The sequence below is a fragment of the Dermacentor andersoni genome, chromosome 1 (genome assembly GCF_023375885.2).
Source record: "Dermacentor andersoni chromosome 1, qqDerAnde1_hic_scaffold, whole genome shotgun sequence".
Classification (NCBI taxonomy): Eukaryota; Metazoa; Arthropoda; class Arachnida; order Ixodida; family Ixodidae; genus Dermacentor; species Dermacentor andersoni.
In genome coordinates this window covers 322710488-322728165 of record NC_092814.1, presented here as the reverse complement: position 1 = coordinate 322728165, position 17678 = coordinate 322710488, and the positions used below count along the sequence as shown (strand labels likewise).

General features: G+C 43.3%; 1 protein-coding gene across 1 annotated transcript; it reads right to left on the bottom strand.

Annotated features, from left to right (window-relative positions):
* Positions 1–3785: 3785 nt before the first annotated feature.
* LOC129381265 (uncharacterized) lies at positions 3786–16704 on the bottom strand. Its single transcript, XM_072289043.1, has 6 exons — positions 16683–16704; positions 15542–15685; positions 10703–10829; positions 9397–9470; positions 7848–8043; positions 3786–4084 (listed from the first exon to the last, which is right to left on the bottom strand). Exons 1-6 carry the CDS (start codon positions 16702–16704, stop codon positions 4045–4047), a joined length of 603 nt encoding a protein of 200 aa, XP_072145144.1. The 3' UTR covers positions 3786–4044.
* Between the last annotated feature and the right edge of the window lie 974 nt (positions 16705–17678).

Here is a 17678-nt window from a genome sequence, read left to right as displayed (position 1 = left end):
TCATCCGCGCGCATAGCCGTAGCTCAGTCGGCCATCGCACAGTGGGGACAGCCTTGTGTCCCGGCCGGTGATGCCGCCACATTCGTAAATTGCGTCTCATTCTCACCGCGACTATCACCGCAGTCGTTATATAAGATACGTTGCTGCGTAGTCCAAACCTCGTAGATTTGTGTCGCGCAGCATTTATTCAAATATGTGATACAGCGTACCAAGCGGGAGCGCTTTATCACGTTGCGAATATGATGCCACATGATGAAGGAGCCGGAAGCAGACACAATCCGAGTCAGCAGTCGAGCCAGTTTTCGCTGAGCTGTCAATATCCATCTAAATAGGTCGCGAAGCTTGGAGCGAAAAGCGTGCCGAAACCTATCGCCAGAGATATCAGTTAGTGGTGCACGATTGAAGTGCGAAGGTGAGGGGGTGGGGAGGGGGGGACATAAACTGCAACTAGAAAACAGATGTGAAAAAAGTTCAGCATTTTTTAATCACACTACTGTCATGCGAGTAAATATTCCGTTTCAAATATTTTTGCTGTACTAAAGCCACAACTGGTAATTTCTTTTTATTTCACAATTTATAAATTCTTTGTTGGTGACACCTATCAGCCCATGATTCTGGCGCAATATTTGGCATGACTGCGCAAAGCAGCTATTACGTCGTTCTGAATGGCGTTGCTCACTTGAACGGGACGGTTTCATTCAAGTTTTTCTTATATTTGCTTGCGTGTGTGTTCAAAGTGTGCCGTGCGCGTCACTTTAAATTTTGCGTGACCTAACGCACGGCATTATTTGGCGAAAGGTGTGAGTGGAGGCTTTCTGTTATCGTGACAGTTCCGCTGCGGCATGCGATGCGCTGCCATTCATCGTGACGATAAATGGGGAACCCTCCACGAACAAGCTTCGCGTTATGTTCGTTCACTCTCCGTAACACAGGCACAGAGTGTCCGACGCGCAGAAAAATTAGTAGGTGGCATGCCTTCTAAACAATGTTTTGTCTGATAACTGTTGGATATGAATATGACTTGTGTCACATGGAATAGCGAATAATTCTTTGAAAATATTTCGCATACGTTGCTATGCATTAGGACTGTTTGCTGGTCATAGTACTTTTCACTTATTGAAATATGTTTTGTCTGGTCAATTGTATTGGTTGCATTATTCTAGACGAATAAAAGTGAAGTTGCTTTTGAAACCTCTATGACACTGCCATTTCTTTCTTTCCAACTTGCTCACATTCCTAAGCAACCGACTGGAGCAAGTGCCGCCAATAAAAGCCTAATTATGTTCACATTAAGACATACGCCGCTCCCATAGTTAAATGATAGGCTGGCGCTTCAGCTGAGGCGAATTCGAAGCTCGCCTCAGCCTCATAAGCAAGATAACTGCAGGCGTAGCGGTCGAAATACCAGACGCTCAAGGAATTCAAATATTCGCTCCAAGGAGCATCACATATTGACGTCACTGCCATTTTCACTTGTCACGTCATTTTTACTTTTCATGTTTTGCTTGTTGTTAGATGTCCCCCCCTACCCCCGATACGTAGATGGCGACGGTTGCAACGAGCCGCCATTTTCTTGACATAGGGGCTTCTATAGAATCTTCGCTAACCCATTTACGCAAACCTTAGTGCTCTCGCCATGTGCGCATTCAAGGCCACTTTTCTCGCCGTCGTTTGAATCAAAAGTCTGAGAGGCGTGATTTACTCGCGCATTCAGTGCATAATGAAAATGGTGGCGGTATAAAAGCATTGCCACCACATTTAACGAGAAATAATTCTGAGAACAAATAGAGGGTAGATGAGACGTTGGTCGTTTGAAGCTATTCGCGTATATCGTGCTGGCTGTGGTGTGCCATTTTTCTTGTTAGGTGCTTCTTGATGCTGCATTAGAAATACAGCATAGTGAGCATCAACACCCGATTTGAACACACTAATGGCTCAGACAGTCCTTAGTTACTTCCACCGGGCGCATGCGCTGAAAAGCTCACTAACTAAGGCTTTTCATTTATTATTTCATGGCGGCAATAACGTCTGTTTTTGTTGCGTAAGGAAGCACACTGCAGATACGATCTGTCACGATATCGCAGCCGTGCGTTGGGTAATGTTGAAGGTGTTAAGATGGCGACAGATTCTGGCGGCAACGGACGCGGCATTTGGAAGGTAGCGGCTTGGCTATTCATAGGACGTTAGCTTCACTACTTCGGTGTAGGCGTTGTCACGGAGCTATACATAAATGGCACGACCCTGTGTGGTCGACGCATCGAGAAAGGCATTCTGGTGTATGGAACTTTGGAATGTGTCAGCGAGTCTATAGAAAATTGAAAAAGGAAAGAAGAAAATAAAGAGCGAAACTGAAAAAAAGAAACAAACCGAGGAACAAATTGAAGAGTCACCACAGAAAAATCGGGAGGCGGCAGGTGTACATGGGAGAAGAGCTCGAATAGTTGGCATATGAAAATTCGGGCTGCATAGAATATGAAATCGATTGGTATGGGAGAAGCAAGGAAGAAATGGAAGTGGACAATTAGGTGACGTTAATAATGGAGGTTAGATTGAGACATGGGAAGTTTTATACATTTCATGATATAAAAATTGCTGGTGTAAGTTAGATTTTGGCCATTCTAAGCTACGAGGTGCCGAATTTATTCCTGTCCAGAGTAGACATTTAAACTTGTGTGAGGGATGGTTCGGCATATTTGCTACAGGAAGTTGAACGGAAATTAGTTCGTAATATATAGGTTTTGGGTTCATTGAATGTACGGCCATGTTCATTCAAGTGGTTGGCTACTGCTTCATATAAATTTTGTTTTGTATCTGTGCAATGGCCGTGGAGCCTTGTATGAATTGTTTGTGCAGTCTCACATTCCAGTCTCGTGTATTGTACGCCACAATTGTCGCATTCTAGACAGTAGACTACGTTGCTTGAAGCGCAGGGGAAACTCGAAGCTACCTTGTGCGAGTAATTAGATGCTGTAGTATTAGAGTGAATATGTTTCCATGCAGAGCACCTAGGGTGGCCACAGGCACCGGACGTTGTCTTCGTCCTTGTCCTTATTCTGCCATATAGATGAATGTCCTTGAAATTAGTGTTGAGTGTATAGGGTACCCGTGGGGGGGGGGGGGGACATTTCTGGTTGCTGGTGTGAATTGAGCTTGCTGGGTGTATTCACGGCCTGCAGGGTGTATACGGTCATAACGAAGCACCTCTGAGATATCACGTTGTCGTAACGGTGATCAACACAGTAGCAAGAACTTGGAGTCACGAAATACTTTTTATTTGGCGTAATGGAACTGACAAAACACGTTATTCTCAGGCAGAAGGATGGTGCCGGGCACATGGGCCGACCATCCAAAACGTGGTTTGTCCCTAATCAGCGTCGGCTATTCTCACGTGATTCGTCGAAGATTGCAGTCATCGCTGGTGCTCACACGCCTTTAGGAATAAACATCTCTATTGCCGTCATTTTCATTACACAATTTCATTATAATTACATGACAATTTCATTACAAAAGATCATCAAAAATAATCGACGAGAAAGTTCGAGAATGTTCTGATACATGAAGGCACGTCATGCACTGAGCAGTAACTTAAAATTTGTTAGCGATTCAAACGGGTTCATAGTAAAGAGATGTACAAGTACGCGCATCAATATGCAAACAACTGCATCTTACTTGACATGTGATTGCTCGCACGGAGGCGTTTGTCACATCAGACTAAGATATTACAGCTTTAAATGGACAGCAGGCTGAGTCAAAACATGCGACTTCCGAGTGAATAAAAACTGCGGCTTAAAACTGACAGAGGTTCTACCAAAATAAAACAATAACTAAAAATTTTGTTCATGGAGAGCATATATAGGGAAGCTCCAAACCATCTGAATTTAAAAGTCTCACTACTGTCATCAGCTTAATTTATGGTAGTGAACAAACATTTCGTTAAGCATACAAGAGCCAAAGAGAACCAAAATATTCAATGCATTGAAAAAAGTTTACAGGAAATAAATGTTCCTATGCATACACTGCGGCTGGATAATTTCGTAAAAGTCACTATAAGTATTTTCTGTCGAAGGCAACATGGCTGAAGAACCTGAAATAATGGCAGAGATTGCTTTTGAGTTAACAAAACAAAAAAACAGCCCTACTTTTGAAAGGGTTCCTACTGATAAGTGTTTTCTTCTATTCAAACTACAGAAACACCAATAGGATGGATAATTAAAAGTAGTTTTCTAGCACACTGTAAATAACAGTTCCACAAAGCACTTCTCTATCTAAACGAGATGTCAAAAACCATGCGCGCACATTTAAAGCTTCTAGTTACACAAAAAACACACTCGTAGCCCATCAAGCTTTGTCTTGAAATGAGATTCCTTAAGCTACGCTAGCGAAGAACACAGTTTTTCAAACAGTGAGCGCTGACCAGGACCTGCTGTGTATTTCGACGTTGAAGAACGATTAAATTCCAGCGACGACATCTTGTCTCGTAATTTCTAAAAAGCAGCATTTTACTCAGCCGTTTCCAATGTCAAAAGAAGCCGGTCTCTGCACATGGTGTGTTTAGTTAGTTGCTTACGCCTGTGAAGGAACGTCAGCGTTGTTTCTCTGCACGGTCTCACTCTCGCGTTATTATGCGAAAGCCGCGGGCGATTGACCTAACTTGCGTACCAGTCGGAATATTACGGCTGCTCAGCCCTATGCGTAGCGAGGTGTGTGATCAGTTGAACTTCGTCTTCAAATGAATTTCCACATAAGTAGCACTTATTACTCCGACACAGATGTTCATCGACGGTTGCTTTCTCTGCGAAACGAAATCCACAATGCGTACACTGATGCGGTGTTTCATCCCCGTGCATGCTTTGGCGGTGATGACTGAGACCTAAGTTGTCGAAAAAGGGTAGATTACATATATCGCAAACGAAAGCTCCGTATCTACAATTCAAGTTGAGATGACGCTTGAGACTTGCTTTTCTTTTGAATGCTGTAGTACATATATGGCAGACATGGGGTCTCTCGTCAGTGTGAGTGAGCTGGTGTTTACGAAGAGTCGATGAGTCCGAGAATGATTTATCGCATATTTCGCATTTGTAGGGTCTCTCGTCTGTGTGCGTGCGCTTATGGACATCTAGGTAATCAGAACGCCGAAACATTTTATCGCACATTTCGCATTTGTATGGTCTCTCCTCTGTGTGCGTGCGATAATGTCGGACTAGATGACGAGCCCGGTAGAACAGTTTACCGCAGCTTTCGCATTTGTGGTTTTCGGCAGTAGGGTTACGGCTGTGTTCTACAAACTGTCTGATTCACAAAATATTGGTCACGTGTTTTACAAAATTGGGCTGTGTCGCCTGTGTGTTCGTGGCGGCACTCGTGTAAGGCATCCTGTCCACTGGAAACATTGCGACAGACACCGCCCAACTCTTGCAGTTCTCTTCCTCCGGTTACAGTAGCATTCCTGCAACTAGACGTACAAAGGAGCGCAAAATGGCCGATTCTCGTTACGGGAGGAGAAAAACAAAGTTAGCCAACATACAGGTTGACAAAATAAATCGGGCGTTAATGGTAAAGCGACTTGCTGAAACTAAGTGCTAACTTGCTGCATTTAATCTTAGCACTCATTCTGGTCTATAGACTGGCAGAAATTGAACACTGGTGCTTTTGATTGTTGCTGAACTTCAAGATGAGAACCATCTTCGTTCGAGTAGCAAGCAATACAAAACCGTGCTTTAATAATGCATCATACATACCCTACATAAAACAAGTGCAGGTGAGAGGAAATGCCTGGCAGGAAACAAAGCCGGTCTAGACATTTAAAATACACGTGCTTCTTCAACACTCTGAAAAGTAGTATTCAGGGAAAACTCCTGAAAGTGAGACATTTCGCGCGGAAAATGACTGTTTTGCATCACCTAAAATGGGTCCGCGTTTTTAGTACACCTTTTCGTTTAAGAAGAGTAAAAAAAGGTACTGCAGCATGATACCCTTCTCTAACATGTGAAGGCGAAAGCTTGCCGCACCCGTGGTAATGCATTAAGGAATGGGATCGGAGGGATCAACCTTCTTGCAAGACATAACGAGCCGCTGTGGTAATGAACGTATGACGCAGTAGGTCGACCTCTTCAACCACACATGCTTGAACCCTGCGCAACACTTAAAGGTTCTTTTGTTATTTCTGTAATTCTCTCTTTCATTGTTTCGTTCTTTCATTTTTTTTGTCTGCTTTGTTCTGTCGTGCTGCAAAGGCGCACTATTCGGGTTATTCCTGACAAGAATAGGTGGAAGGACTCCGCGTCGGATATCATGTGTCATAGCTAAATCCATACGTATCAAATAGGAAGAACATATTTCCGGGTTCAAATATTTCTGTAGTCTTTGTATCAAGTCATTCAGATTCCACTCGCATTCCAACATTACATCGTTCCAGCCGAAGCCATGGAGCTTTTTGCCTCTTCATCTCGTTGTGCAAATATGCATTTCAACGTTCATTGCAATCAACGTTGATGTAAAACCAACAACCTGCAGTTCTCTCGTACCTCTGTCCATGGCCGACAGCATTTTTCTCGGTTAGTTAATCATGTCTGCAAGCGTTGAGTCAAGTAATTATTGGTATGACATCTTTTGTACCATTCAGGCGAGAAGAAAAAAATAAAACGGCCTGTAGAGCACAGATGCCTGCGCCTAGTGTGTCTTCTCTCTTGTCTTATTTTGAAATATCTACACTAAGCTCTATATGAACATTGTGCGCGACTGTTGCGGTAATCTGCAGTTTATTTGTTTACCTATATCTATTCTTGTTACCGTTGTTAACAGGAGTCATGCAACCTTATGGCGTGGTTCAACTCTTGTGGTGTTAACATGCACGTCGTTTATAATCTGGCCAGCTTGGCCAGTATGGAGACCAGATTATGCAGTAAACATCTTATAGCTAGCTAAATAAATAAATAAATAAATAAATAAATAAATAAAATAAATAAATAAATAAATATTAGGGCAAGTGATTAGCAGGCCACGACCGCAAAAGTGGTGTTTTCGGAAAACCCGCGTAGGTCTAAGAGTAGAATTCTTTGTTGTCTTCTGTAAGGATTTCAATAAATAATTTCATTTGATTTAAATATATAAATTTCGAAAACTATCAACCATAATTTTGATTTGTGTTTTATTCTATGGAAAAATTCTGAAACAGCTAAGTTTCAAAAGAACAGAATCATAAAATGTACGAATTTAAGTTGCCAAAAAATATACCTACCGAAGTCCTATTAGCTGCCTCTCTTGGAGAATGCTCAGTGACCAATTTTGACATACTTTTGCAGTTTCCGTGAGATTGTTACTACGTGAACAAGGATTGCCAAACTATCTAGCCATGAAATAGCATATTTTAGGGTGCTGTCTTGCACACATATTTTGTTATTGTTATTTCTGTTATTTATTATTAAGTGCAGTTGATAGAATCCTGGCATTGCTTTTATTGCCGAGTTGAAAAGGTGTAATCCTGATGCTTGATGTTCTGACTTTTTACTTAATTATATGACATCAGTAAAACACGCAATTGCTCCAAATACGCTAATTGCGTATTTCTTTTAAATTGCGCAATCTTCACCAATGCTGGTGCAGTGTGTTGTCGAGGAAACTGATTCGTCCTTTCCCATGCACCTACGTAGTAAATCATGGGCTAAAGCTTCCTGTTTACGACAGCGCCATAGCGTGTAAACAGCAGTTGAAACTTGGAATTTGAATCCTCAGAACTTCAATCTCTCTCAAAAGTTCGTAAGTGCAAGCATAACAAGACATGCACAGAATTCGCTGTCGTGTCAGTGAGTTGCTCTATCGAAAGAACTTCATGGAAAAGTTTGGCTCACCGAGCTTCGTTTCCCAATACGCCTGATGCTTCCTCGATGCCCGCGCTGATCGCGCTGGCCACTGCGTCATCCCCGCCGCTGCTGCTGTAGACCGGCAGTCTGAATCCGGTGCTTCCGTCTTCAGTATTGTCTGTGTGCCCTGAAAGCACAGGGGCCAATTCACCACTGTGCGACAAGTCACGAGGCTGGAGCGTTCCTGCGATATGAACGCGCAAAAATCATGAATAAACCCTGACTGCTCTGCTGGCCTCTGAAGTCATCCTCATAAGTTAAGCAACAAATGCTTGAAAACACAAGATAGTTTGGACAACTAAGACAAACATGTGTTATGGGAGTTCATTGGTTTATTCCGGGGTCATTTCTGCCTAAATCGGCGCTTGTTTGATATTGAAATACGTGATGTTTGTTTCCTCGCTTCTTGTCGCGCTTTGATAATGAAATGTCCCTTTGATAATCTACTCGGCATGAGACATCGGTGCTGCATCTGATACAAGTGCATATATTAGGCATTAAGGGACGAATAGCTACATAGTAGCGTGGTGCAATTACAAATGTTCATGACGGTGAGTCACTGGTATCGGACGCTCATTCTCAATGATTTCTTCACTGAATGCGGGAGATTTTATGAAGATCCTTCGCTCTTTTGTGTGATTGTGGTCTAATGGCTACAGTACCCGCATTGCTGTGTCCGACACCATGGTTGTGATTCTGTCATCGTGGACGCAATCATTTTCTGTTCATTTAAATAACGCTAGATAAGAACGTACATATCGTACCTGCCTACCGACTTACCTATATAACACAAAGTGCTTATAGTCGGCAACAAACCAAGCGTAAACGGTTATACTAAGCAGTCAAGCTCAAACACAAGTTTCATGAATGCGCCATCCAATTCGGTTCGCTGACTTCCGTGACTGCAATCACCGTTGCGCATTTAAAGCAGCTGTTTTCACCGCACATAAGTTTCTGTACCATTGGGGGTATGTTGAAGCATGAATGTCAAGGGAAATTTAATCAGCGATTCCCATATTAGATGTCTGGCAAAGGTAATAATTTAACTCCAAATGGCGAGCTCTTTTCCTTCGATTACCTTTACATTTTCATTAGCGCAGCAAGTTCAGTAAGGTGCGAAGCGGATTCCAGCCGTCTTGGCTTTCATAGGTTAAAGGTGGTTAAGCTTGGGTCTTGCGGGCGGAGCTTGCACTCCATTCTTAGGTTGTCACCGACTATTGAATGAGGCAAAGAATTCTTAGTAATAATATGACTTAACGGGAGAAAGAAACGTCTAGATCAACCGAAAAACGAAAAGGTACGCGAACGACATTTTCTCAACCACACCTGAGCCAGCGACGACGCTGTTTAACATGGATGGCACGTCCCCCACTACGGCGTGCATCATAATGAAATCGTAGTTATGACACGTAAAACCACAGCATTCATTCATTCATGCTGTTTAAATGCGTAGCGTTCGATAGGAAACGTTACATTCCTCAGTCAGCTTGAAGGCGAGGCGTGGTATACTAACGGCTGAAAACTTTCCCGCACCTACCGGGGACGCTGGATGTGCCATTAGCCATGTGGTACTGCGTGTTCCATTGGCCAACACTGGAAGTCTCAGGAAATCTGAAACACAAAACAGATATTCATATGAACAGTAAGACTTGAGGTGATTAACAGTTGTACACCAAAGATTGTAGCCGAAGCCCATGTTTAAAGAAGGGGTCGCAACTGACGAGGACAAGTGCCCCTGTGGAAACGTTTACGTTCAGAATCCTTCAGGGAAACAGACATATTGCATTGAGGCAATATACTGATAACTATGAGATGGAAATGTGTAAGGTCTTGGGCTAAAACGGAAGGTGGCAACTGTTTCGTCTATAGCATGATATTACGACTATAATAAAATAAAATTAAACAATAATAATGCCCTCTAAGGTGCGCGATCAATAGCATAGCATGATGGGGAGGACCGGCTGAGGAGACTGCAGGTGCTTGTCCGATAGCGAACATTCTTTGATGCCCATCCCGTTTCAGGTGATTTCCGTAGAACAGATCAGGGAAGCCAGAAGCCATTGCGTACCAAGGCGCCAGCATCCTCTGCATGGGAGGCTAAGTTTAAAAGAATGTGTACTTTGAGATCATTAGCGATAAAGAAGGCTTATTTACCAGGAAAAATGAAATCGAAGCCTTACGCAATACATTACTTGGCATTTTGACATATTTCATGTTATTTTTCGGCCCTATATGAGGCTCAGAAGCTGCTTAACTTACGGCTAAGAAATAATATTCGTCTTTTCGCTGCTGAAACGCATAGTGCTGGTGAAACTAGTTGAAATATAAAAACTAAATGCTGCCGTTTTACGTATGAAAACCTCGATCTGATTATGAGGCAAGCCGTAGTGCGGAAGTACCGACTAATTTCTACCACATTTTTTACTGCCTGTGTGCCAACGCTACGCCGCCCAGGTAAACTTAGACATGCTATGCTTCGTTTTAAGGGCTTTCTTTTAGATGAACATCTTGCTCCTCACTATTTTGATACATTAGACAAGGGGGACTGAGTAAGCAGGTAACCAGCCAGAAAGTATGCCTTCACGTGTAACAGGAGTGCAACATGCTGCCTAACATTTTTTTACTCCGTCCATGTCCAGTAGCGCTCTTGGAACTGTCACGTATGTTAACGCCAGCTCCGCCTGCCGAATACGCCAAACTGCTGATGCAGTGCCTCCGTCAGGCAGAACAAGAAGCCCTCCTCCGGGAGGGATTATTGAGTACAGGCATGGTTGTTCCACGGGTTGCCATCCCCGCTGGCTCCGAGTTGCTTTGTGATGAAACTTTTCCATATGCGGGCTTACCTGGCGCCGTCTTCTAAAATGGCTGTTGCTTGCTCCGTGCCAGCGCGACTTGTGCTGGGCCTTCCATGATCGATACTGGTGCTGGACCTCAGAAGCAGGGAACTAGTGCTTGCATTGGCAGTGACACCTGTATGTAATGAAAATACAGCAAAGGTGTTCATTCGCCGCAGTGGAAGGGTAATTCAAACGAAATGAATAATTCATTCTTATATATGGTGCTAGGCGAATAGCTTTTAGTGGTATGGGAACCCTGTTGCAATGCTTCCGTACGCGCAGCTTTCTATTTCTGAAACTCCGTCTTAAATGCACGCAAGCACTTTGAGCCCTTGAGATTGCTACGTTTATCGATTAGAGAAGATTATTACGCTCTACCTCATACCACGGATGGAAGGGAAAAACAATAGCTCGGTGTTTTTGCGCGTGCAACTCTTGGCCCAATATACTTACTGGATTATCAAGTAATAAGCGCATTAAATACGTGATGACGTTCTTGCTTTTAGCTTAAGTACTACGAGCAGGCGACATAGCACGTTGCAGACGAGGACAAATAAAAAATGAGAGGACACATTTCAACCAAGGGATTATAATTTTTTGTGCGAAGCAGGTTCGGAAACTATTCATTTCCTATGACATACTTGCGTCAGTCAACGATGTACTCCCCTTTCAGAAACTGTTTATCCAAAGCCCATTTAGATACTTATGTAACATTTTCCTAAGTAGAGGCTGTAAGCAGTGTATGTTTAGGAGCTCACTACGAAAGCGGAAACGGCTTCCTTCCTTACGTCCCTGTGTAGGCAGGATATAGAATATCAGACAACATTAAAAAAGATTGCGCAGTGCCCATCTGCAAGAGTCGGGTTGTAGACACCAGTTTAGCTTGGAAAGCATTACAGAAGTGTTAATTCACAGGACAATGCTACTAAACTGTGCAACAGAAAGCACCGAACTACGTTAAAAGTGCGGACTCTACAGTTAGCGCTGCAAAAATTGTAGCTAGGGGCACATCTTGTCTAACTGCGTAGAAATTGCCTGAAATTAAAAAAAAAATTCATATGGTGGAAATTGAGAACGCCAATAGATGTGGCAGAACCCTCCTCCTCTGGATCACCATCCACCTTCATGCAATTCGCAATAAAGCAGTGCAGAGATGAATGGGTACACCTTCATTCTGAATATGAAGCAGTGGGGGGGAGTCGAATAAGAATTTCAGTCGCCTTATTAACCCTACACGGCACAGCCTACAACTTCGGACACGACAGAGTAAATTTTATTAAACTCGGCTTCCCAACCACCGCACTAAATATTTGAATACCGGGAGAGAAACAGATACCGGGAGAGCAAAAATTGCGTGAAGTATCCAGAGAATGCTAATCACCTTAGAAAAAAGGACATTCTGCATGGAGGGCCGGTGTTTCAGCATGGCGTAAATTTTCTTGTTACCGAAGAGTTACAATTTTCAGGTAGTGGCACAGTATGCGGAAATCGTAGGGTGCTATGAATCTGTCAACCCGTTCAAAGTTTCTGAAAGTTTAAGAACCGTATAGTTTTGTTAGTAAGTAAAGATTGATACTAACTTAGCACAAATAGCTAGCCAACAATTTTGGGTCTCTTTGTGTTACATTTTCACTAAATTTGTAATTCGGAGGTTCGTCGAAATTACAGCGTGTCATTGCTAGTTCGTGTAGTCTACTGAATATGTGTTCACGAAAATACTGGCCACGTAATGGGCCATTCTACTGAGGGCACTGCAGCGAGAGGACGATCGGGAAAATCGCCGGGCTCTCCCCCGAGTTGCAATCAAGTAGTTGGGAATTTAACGCGGTCGCTCGCCTCGCAATGAACGACGAGATATAGCACGTGAAGCATGGTTGTACCATGTCAAGGTCTGGTTATCGACAGTAGATGTGGCCTGTATTTCCGCTGTGACGGCAGAGCGGGGAGTGGCCGGGTGCACACCATACGTGTGTCTTCCTCAGGGAGTTGAGTGAGCTGATGGGTGGCTGGCTTGGTGGCGGCAACTGGCGACGGAATTCAAGAGTTCCAGCACTCTTGTGCCTGTGCGGAGGCGGACGTCGACGGCGGATTACAGCGACCTAAGTCATCACTGACTGCTTGAGCTGCGAAGACCCAGGGACTCATAATGACTTTTGGATATGTCCTCAGAGAATGTCCGCAATTAAGGCTATTGAGGCTGCGTCGAACCGAACTTCCTACGCAGTCATTCGCGTAAAACGGCTCCGATGGGCTTTGGGAGATTGTCGGAGCCTAGTGCCCGTATTTTTCACTTCAGCGAAAGCCCTAGGCGGCTATGTTGCCGAGTGCGCATTTTCAGCGCCTTGTCGATGTGGCTTCTGTTAGAAGTTTCGCGACGGTCTTGGCCGGTTTACGAATCAGTCCGCCGTCAATCTCTTGCCTCAAACCGCGCATGAGGAAACACGCTTTCTTATCCGACATATCAGGGTGGGCGTGCCTAACAAACGGTTCATATCTTCCGTGATCATCGAGATGTGCTCATTCGGAAGCTGCACACAAGATTATATCATGGTTTTATCCTGCTTCTTGCTCAAGGCGCTCGTGAATGTTTGTAGGAAGCCCCTGCAAAACAGCTCCCACGCTGTTATGCCGGAGGCTCGTATTTTAAACCGCATCCTAGTGGTGTCTTTTAATGAGAAATCGTCCTGACGCTGCTAGTCGCACTTTCATTTGTTATATGTGGCGATTTATGCTTCTGTTTGCAGTCAGCTTTCCGGATCTTAAACGATGTTCTGTGGATAACGGTGGCTTCATTGGCTGTTGCAGCGTGATCGTTGCTGGCGACACAAGGATTGTCATTGGGACTGCTGATTGGGCCATGATGTTCCTGGCATTCGCGGCCACATGAGCGTACACGCGCGGTTGTATGTTGTGGCAAGCTCAGTAGCCTATGACAATGTGTATGTTGTTTTCATGGCTTGCCGAGTGTGTCCGGTCACAGCAAGCCCCTCTACGAGATGCAACGTTGTAGTGACGGTGAACAATGCACTAGCAAGAAACTTCAGTCACGCAACTAACTCTTATCGGGGAACGGGAAGGCACAAAATGAGTTACATTCGGGCAGGAAGATAGTGACGAGCGTAGACATCAATCGCCGAATCAGTGATTGGAGCCTAACGTTTGTCGGATATTCATGCATCATTCGTTCAAGATTGTAGCGTAAGCGTTGGTGCTTGCAAGCCTTCAAGAATGCACACTTGAATTCGTATTGAGCATGCAGTTTGGTTATGAAAGGTGCGACCAAAGCACAGAAAGAAAAAAATATGATTGGTGACAAAGATCTAGAATGTTCTGATGCACGCAGGCGCGTAATGCGCTGAGCGGTAACGTAACATTTGTTAGCCGGAAAAATGCGTCCACAGGAAAAATATATAAAAGTAAGCATGGAAACATATATGAAAACCTAATTGTCATGTTAAACATTTGTCATTTTTGCACAGAAGCGTCTGTCCCATCAGGCTAAAAAGATTTTACAGCTGCTACGAGAGCAGTCCGAGTCAAAACAGACGACTTCCGAGTGGATAAAAAGATTTCCATGAAACTTCAGAAGTCCTGCCACAATAAAACAACTAAAAATTTTCCTAGGAGGAGACCATGTCATATAATGAATTTTCAAATGATCTGAGTCTAGTACTGTCTGACTATCATCATCGGCTTATTTTATGGTATAGAAAAAACATTTGCGGTATGAATACAGGCGCCAAAGAACGGTCAATGCATTGAACAAACTTTCTCAAGCAGATACTTTTCATACGCGTACGATGTAGCTAAGCATTGTCGTAAAAGCATCTGCAAGTGCTTTCTCTCGAAGGCAATTTTGCCTCTGGACCTCGATTAATGGCAGAAATTACTTTTTAGTTGACAAGAATACAGTACCTCCTTTCTCAAATGCTCCCTAAAGAGATATTACATTCTGTTTACGCTGCAATATTATTACGAATATGGTTCATCAAATCTTCTTCGCTGGTACACTGTCAAAAGACCTCCACAAGAAGTTTCTCAAACCAAATGGGGGTCACTGATCTTTTGTGGAGATTTTAGCATCTAATTACACAAAACACTATCTTGCAGCCAATTAGGGTTTGTCTGAAAGTCAGTTTGATAAAGCAACATTCACCAAAAAGATAGTTCATGAGACAGTGAGCGCTGGCCAGGACCTGCAGTATCTTTCAACATCGAAGCATCACAAATACTTCTGGCGACGAGGTCTTGTCGCGCAATTTCGAAAAACCAGACAGCATCGTTCACATCCTGCGTTCCTTCTGGCACACATGCCTATCGCGTATTTCTTGGTCTGCAAATCGACATCCGCACTGCGTACAGTCATATGGTGCTTTATCCGCGTGCTTTGTTCGGCGGTGACGAATGAGAGTTGATTTGGTCATATAGAATCGATCACAGATTTCGCAAATGAAAGCGCTGTTTCCACATTGCGTGTCTACATGTCTCTTGAGGTTATATTTGTTTTCAAATGATTTAGCACATTTTTGGCATGCATGGCGGTTCTCCTCTGGGTGAGTGCGCTCATGTTTACGGAGATTGGACGGTGACTTGTACGTTTTTCCGCATGTTATGCAAAAGTAGGGTTTCTCATCTGTATGCGTGCGCTTATGGTTATCTAGATGACCAGCCTGCCGGAACATTTTTTCACATATTTGGCATTTGTATGGTCTCTCGTCTGTGTGAGTACGCTGATGTTTAGCTAGATCCCAAGCCCAGTGGAACTGTTTGCCACAGGCTTCGCATTTGTGTTTTTTGCCAGTGAGGTTGTGGCAATGTTCGACAGACTTAGACATCCTCACAGACGATTGATCACAGGCTTTGCAAATCTGGGCTGTGTCATCCGTGGGTTCCTTCGCGCGCCCGTGTAAGGCGTCTGGCCTGTTCGAAACGGTGCCACAGACACCGCACAACTCTCGCTGTTCCCTTCCTCCGGTTCCAGGAGCATTCCTGCAAGGACACGGACAAAGGAGCTCAAAACGGCCCACTCTTGTTACGAAAGGAGAAAAACACATCTTGACAATTGAGAGGTTGACAAACAAAATCTTGCGTTAATGATAAGGCGTCGTTCTGAACCTGAGCGCTAACTTGAAGCATTTAATCTTCGCGCTCGATTGTGGCTCTAGTTTGCGTAAATTGAACACTGCTGCCTTTGATGGTCTGTGTGGCTAAACTTGAAGACCCGTACCTGTCTCACATAGGCTATATATGATGTAATATGTAAAGCGTGGTTTTGGTATTTCTTCCTACTCGAAAGGAGAAGAAATGCCAGGTAAGGGTGGTTAAATAAGGAATTAGCAGGTCTAAACACGATGATATTTTCTCACTGCACTAGAGCCCCATTCTTGTCGGTATAAGCCATTGCAATTAGCCATTCGAGGCTCCATCTTAAGAAATGGAAATGGCGCAAAGGCGAACTATTCGCTTTAATTCTGACAACTGTCTGTGGAATGAACTGAAGTCCTTCACATCGAATACAATGAGCAAATTCCGGGCTCAAGATTGCCTCACGATACCACAGGTATCGTGAGAACGACACACACGCAATCATTATCCCATACGTAGCAAGCGCAGATACATCAAATGCTTCAGTGTTTTCACGTACAATGGATGAAACATGCTACCGAAGAAGCTAGTATTTTCTTTTGCTTTTCTGGGTAAGATAATGAACACTGCAAGCGTTATGTTAAGGCATTGTTGGTGCGACATCTTTTCTACCGGTTAGTGAAGAAAACTACAATGGGCAGAAGAGCAGAAACAGCGCGTATGGTGCATGTATTTTGTGCAGCATATTACTCATTTAAATGTCTACGTTAGACACTAGATGAACATTGGCCGCTATCTTTGCGGTAATGGCTTTTTACTTGTATACTTTTGTTTATTCTTGTAGCGGTTGTTCACACGACTCATGCAATGTTATGGTTTGGTCCCAGTCGAGCGGTGTTACCTTGTACGTCGTTTGGAATCATGCCAGCTTGGCCGGCATCAAGACCTGATAATTTAATGAAGAAATTAGAACTATCGAACAATCACATTTTCTTTGATAGAGCCAATTAAATCCCAGCAAATTATTCATTAATTATTCAGGGTTGCAAGGGGGAAACTTATGAAATCACTAAATACCCATTTCAACACTGATGGCTATTTGCTTTAGTGTAAAATAGATAACCTGCACATTTCTTTATTTCTTTTGCTTTAGTGGCACGTACTTTGTTTTATTCATTAAAATAATGAACATTTCTAGCTAATACTTCTACCTTCTATATGTGATAAATTAGTACATGAACAATTGGAACTGCAGGGCGAGTTTACGAGGTAACATAATTGTAAATCATCCCTTGAGAGGCAGCGCGCCATACCGTTGTTTTACTCTGGGTGCGCCCCTGGAGCTGTTTCAGAATTAGGTTTGTGTAGTCGCATTTATTCTGCTAATTTTGTTAAGGCGACTAAGCCAAATATGTGCCAGGATTCAATTCACGTGATGTTGCTTTGTAAGTCTTTCTTAACTCTGGTGGAAAACACGGGGAAGGCGGGAGTAGACAAGTCCACTTGTCGAAACGTAGGCTCCAGCTTTCACCTTGTTCTCGTTTGGCTCATTAACTCTACTGGTTTATGTGGTATCTATGTCGCAATATGTACTTCAGTAAAAGGAGGTAAATAAACCACATAAAATAAATTGATAAAATTAAGTAAATATTTATTTCATAAAGAACAGCAAAATTTTACCTGAAGAAATATATAAATCAACATTTAGGCAGAATTTTTCTCACGATCAACGTCAACTTTATAGCGACTTAAAGCACTGCTTATTTTCCTGGAGTTGAGCAGCACATACAAAGGTAAACTCTATTTAGCGTACAAAAACGTTCCCCGACGATTCTCTTACATCCTAATGCCCCATTTAAGGCCAGCTCTATACGTGTTTTCATTTAGCGATATATTG